Source organism: Mus pahari, chromosome 5 (assembly GCF_900095145.1).
Source record: "Mus pahari chromosome 5, PAHARI_EIJ_v1.1, whole genome shotgun sequence".
In the NCBI taxonomy this organism is placed as follows: domain Eukaryota; kingdom Metazoa; phylum Chordata; class Mammalia; order Rodentia; family Muridae; genus Mus; species Mus pahari.
Window position 1 is genome coordinate 140,581,387 of NC_034594.1, and position 5,219 is coordinate 140,586,605.

At 40.3% G+C, this 5,219-nt stretch overlaps 1 protein-coding gene across 2 annotated transcripts in view; it reads right to left on the bottom strand.

The window, feature by feature from the left end:
- Positions 1-424: 424 nt before the first annotated feature.
- Positions 425-5,219, bottom strand: part of Pbx1 (PBX homeobox 1) — a 312,314-nt gene continuing 307,519 nt past the window's right edge. The window contains exon 8 of one of the 2 annotated variants that reach the window (XM_021197270.1): positions 425-2,534. Coding sequence is in view for 1 of the 2 variants with exons in the window: in XM_021197268.2 (XP_021052927.1) it covers positions 2,514-2,534 (21 nt within the window). In the remaining variant the exon portion in view is untranslated. The remainder of the gene's footprint in view (positions 2,535-5,219) is intronic. The other variant, XM_021197268.2, reaches the window with a different exon arrangement.

Below are 5,219 nucleotides of genomic sequence, written 5' to 3' on the forward strand. Positions count from 1 at the left end.
TGCCTACCAATCCTCCAAATATTTAAGCCATCTTCTTTCTCCAAGTCAATGGTCATCTGAATAAATGCCCAAGAACTTTTTTTGAACAATCATGGGACATGGTTTCTTTCTTTTTTTTTTTTTTTTTAAAGATTTATTTATTTATTATATGTAAGTACACTGTAGCTATCTTCAGACACTCCAGAAGGGGGAGTCAGATCACGTTATGGATGGTTGTGAGCCACCATGTGGTTGCTGGGATTTGAACTCAGGGCCTTCGGAAGAGCAGTCGGGTGTTCTTATCCACTGAGCCATCTCACCAGCCCGGGGACATGGTTTCTAATCTCTAAGATTTGAAGGGCTTTTCCACTGGAGACCTTTATGATTAGAGTCTAGGAGCTGAGGAATGTGTCTTGATTTTTTCATTGCAATGATAGTCTTGGCCTCTTGATCACCTATCTTTGATTTGCTTGATTATGTACATTGAGCAAACTTTTATTGGCTACCCATTTGTCTCGTTTCCTTGGGATGCCACATTTTACTAGCCATCTCCCTTGATCCCTGAGAGTGCTTCCCTTTGGCTGAACTCCAACCTTGTCGCCCACTACAATTGTACTCGAGATCTGTGAGATAGAGTTTCCAAGCTTCTAAGGAGACCTCTCTTCCTCAGCTTCCTTTCTCTTGAAATAACTTACTCCCTCTGTTAACATCCAACTCTGTGAAAATTCTTTCTTATGTACCAGAAATATGCTTTCGGGAGTTTCTACTCATGTGACGTGACTTTGTGTATGAGAAGTGAAGGTAACTGCGTTGCAAACCTTTTTCCTTATTTCTGTCATAAAGACTATATCCTTTTTCATTTGAATACTCTCAGAAATGGACTTTAAAACTCACTAAAGAAGTCAGAAGGCTAATTAATCCTGGGTCACCTGGAAGGGAAAGAGAACACATGGTATTGAGATTAGGTAGAATAATAAAACAACAACTGCCAGCCACATAGAAAATATCCATGTGTCTACCATGTGACAGGTCCCATGCAAAACCCTTGACTCAAAGGATCCTCACAACGAGCATTCATTTATGCAAGAAATATTTATTAAGCACCTAATTCATTCTAGAAACTGGGGGTACAGCAGTAAAGAATACAAAAAAATCCTGCCCATATAGAGCTTACATTCTAGAGGTAAGAAGATGGGCACAGGCAATAAATAAGATAATCGAGTGCTCTATATAGAGTGTTAGGTGTTCAGTGTTAAGGAAAATAAAAGCATGAGGAAAGAAAATAGGAAATGGCAAATGTCATTTGCAAGGTTAGAGACCAAGGGAGGCCTAGCTAGTGGGTAACTTGAGTAAGACTGGAAGGAGATCTACAGGTGACCTTGTGGACAACTGGGAACTGTTCCAAGGAGAATGAACAATAAGGGCAGAGACCCTGAGGTAGTATTATTATCTCTGTTGTATACATGACTTGCCCAACAGCCCACGGCTTGAGGATGGAGCCAGGATTCAAACTTGGGCCTGCTTGATTGTAGACCTTGCTATTACCATAGAGCTGCCTAGTGACAGAGTGTGACATTAGACAAGAGGGAAATGCCCTCTGTCAACAATGATGGCACAAGATCCTAGACGAGGGAAGCAACTTGCTCAGGTGAACACACGTAAACGGTGGCAGGGTTGAGACTACCATGTCGTCACTTCTAGTCCCTCATTTCTGTCTGCAGTAGCCAGGCATTTATCTTCTGGCTAGAACTAGTTTCCAAACCAGTCAATGGGTCAGGTACAACAAATTTTGCTGATGAACATTTTAGAGTTCTGTCTTGGTTTAGCTGCGCTAAATGATGTCTTTGAGCTCTGACTTCTCTCGGCAGGTCTGGGTTGGTAACAAAGCACAGACTACGGAGTTAGGTACATCTAAGCCTGAAAAATAGGCTCTAGGCTTTTTTTTTTTTTTTTTTAATCTATGTGGCCATGGGCAAGTTACTAAATATTTCGGACTCTCAATTTATTAGAGGATAGGAATTCCTCTTGGAGATGTGGTAGGGATTAGTCAAAATAATACATGTGCAACACCTCCCGCAGTGACTGACTTGTGGGAAATGCTATACTTGCAACCATGTTCTCTTCCCTAATGCGATTAGTTGTCTTGTCACATGCATAACTCTTACTTTGTAAATGCATTACTTTTTTTGAGAGTTGAGAGATTACCTTATATATCTAGCTACTCACCACATTTTATATTATATGGTGGTACACAGTAAATGCTTAAGAGTGATTATTTGATTGCTGGATTAGTGGAGAAGAGAAAGAATAGTGGTTATTGCTTTGGGACTCTGTCGATGTACCAATCATCTAGTTACAGCATCTGCTAGCTCTCTGCTCATCAGGCTTGTTTTGTCTGTTACAAGTGGCCAGCAGATATCCTCTTACTTCTTTGAAAGTCCATATGCATTCTTCTAGAAGTCAGGCCACAGTTCAGGTAGAAGAAAACTTTTGTTTTCAGTCAAGAGAAGAGAGACAGTAGGTTCTTGTGAGGATCAGTAGGTTCTTGACATATCCTGGAAAGAAGACAAAACTCCAGTTTAATTCACAACGTTAGCATCTTCTACCCAGATCATTCATCAGGACTGTTATCAAAGAGTCAAATTGACCAATTTCCATTTTTATTTCTTTTCCCCACCCTCTGGCAAGATCTCAGTGAGCAGCTAACCAGCTGAAAATAGGAAGAGAAGAGAAAGGCCTGGATTTCAATGACTCCAGAGATGGCTCATCAGGCGCCAAAAATTGAAGTTAGTTTTTCATTCATGTGATGTAGAAAAAAAAAACCCTCTACTGTAAATATTAGCTAGAGTTTAATGGAGTAACTTGTTTAGAATACTATTGTTTAAGGAAAAAGGTAGCTAATTTTATAGCGTCCTCTTACATTAGCTTCTTTAATCCTTATGACCACTCTATGAATTAATTATTATGGTCCATGCCTTAGAGATGAAGACACAAATAGAGCCTAAGGACATTAACTTGTTCCAGCTTACACAGCTTGTGAGTCTCAAGCCCAGGACACTATCTACACATCCTTGAGTCCAAATTCATTCCTCTGCACCTTGTGGTTTTCTGTTTTTGTTTTTGTTTTGTTTTGTTTTGCCTCCATTGCTAAAAGGATGGATGACAAATGTTGCTTGCTGATCCTCTTGGAGGTCAGTAAAGGCTGTCAAGGGGGACCAAACAAGCATCTATCTCCTTTTCTCTGGTGAAACATGCATAGAGTCCTGTAGTGATGCAAAAACATCACAGAAAATATCCTGATGTTTCCCCAAGAGTTAATACTGTCTCAAGAATTAATACTTCTTTTTACATAGGTGAGAAGACCATGAAGCTTCACCTCTGGACAATATGAAGAAAGGGGATATTGTTTTGTGGCTGAGGGTCAAGGGAAAACAAAGAAAACGTTCAGCGCTGTTTGGAAGAAAATCATTAACTGTACCTTATGAACTGTAACACTGGCCAGGTTGCGCTTAATAAGCTTTAAAGTACTTTTTAAAATAAATCAAACTATTAAACTATTAATTGTTTATGTGTGTTCATCTGGAAGATTCATAGACAGTGAGCACCACTGTATTGGGATCATAATGACATTTCCCCCCTTTTATGCTATGATCGTATAGGATTTATATTAGCAGATACAACACGATAATTCTGTGACTCTATTGGAGACTCTGTAGATATCCACTTGCCCAGAGCTAGGAGCTCTCTTTCCATCAAATTCCCAATTTGAGAGTTGATTAAATTGACAGGAGGAAGACAGATGTCTTCTGGGATGGAGGCACTGATGATGTTCCTTCAGTGATAAACTAACAGGGAGCACTGGGTCTCCTGGACTTAGCGTCCTTGCATTTCAAGATGGGTGACTCAACTTTGCCTGTTAGTCATAATGAACATGGAAACAGAACTAGAGTTTTGGGTTATTTTCCTTAGTATAGCTTCTCCAGTAATTTTTTCTTTTTCCTTTTTAATTTTATAGGTGTGGGAGATTTTTAACAATCAAATATCCTTGTAAATATCCTAATTCATTCACCTTTGGAATTCCTTATTTAGCCTAGCCATGTCATTTTTCTTTAGGACAAGCATTTCACTTCTTTGTACATGAAGAGAGTGAGGCTTGGAGAAGGAGCTTTCAAGGTTAGAGTTCACAGGCAAGCACACATCGTAGACTACCTAGTTAGAAATACACACTACCCCACAACCTAAGCAAGCTAGCAAGTTCTCAATATTACTGCTGCCCTTCATTGTACTAAGCAGCAATTTGTTCATTAGAAAGTACTCTAGCCTATGTTATTGGGGACTCTGAATATACTGGGAATACAGAGTTTCCATTCTTAATAGTGAAAGACACTAAACGTGTATGAAGTGACACATGGATACTATTTTTAAAGAAAGTTATAATTTGCTTGTTTTCTCACGGTTGAATAAAACTTAAAGCCTTCAATGGGGTCTCTAAAGTCAGTAGAGAAAGCAGCCATGAGAATGAAGGGCATTGATGTAGACTTTGCTGGTCATCCCTTTTGGACTCCCAAGGGGCGTCCCCTAGTGCTGTCTTTGCTTTCACAGAGGGATGGCGGAGTGGCTGTCATTCCCAGACTTGGAGGTTCTATGAGAACTTCAAATCTGCTAATTCTTGTCTGTATGGTTTTCAGAAATCAGTCAATATTTCCAGGTCTGAGGTCACATCTTGTCAGAGAAGTGAGTTGAACTACAAACTCTGAGTCTCTGGGGTTTCACAAGGTGGATTAATTTAAGCTCAAGAGAGTGCATCATGGGCAGTTAGCTCACAGACTTTAGGAAGCCTAGATCACCTGTGTTGGAAAATGAGATGGAACCAGGACAGGTCAGTGTGAAGATCTGAGAGTGTTGGAGCTGAGGAGAGAAGAGTCATAGTGCAAGTAGCAGTGTCGCTGGTGTATAAGCTACATCAGAGAGAATGACTTTCTTAACATTCTCTACCTTTGCATCTCTCTACTCATGTCCGGAGTCCCAGGACACTGACTCTTTGGTCTAGAGTGAGGCTGTATGTGCAGCTTACGTAGAGAGCAGACAACGTCCTTTGCATCCTCAGTAACACAGCGTTCTGTAGTGGAAAGACTGTTGCTGTATAATGGGGTAGATGCTCAATGGGCATCTACTTGCTTCCTCCTGGACCCTCCTTTTTCTTCTCTTCTCTTCTCTTCTCTTCTCTTCTCTTCTCTTCT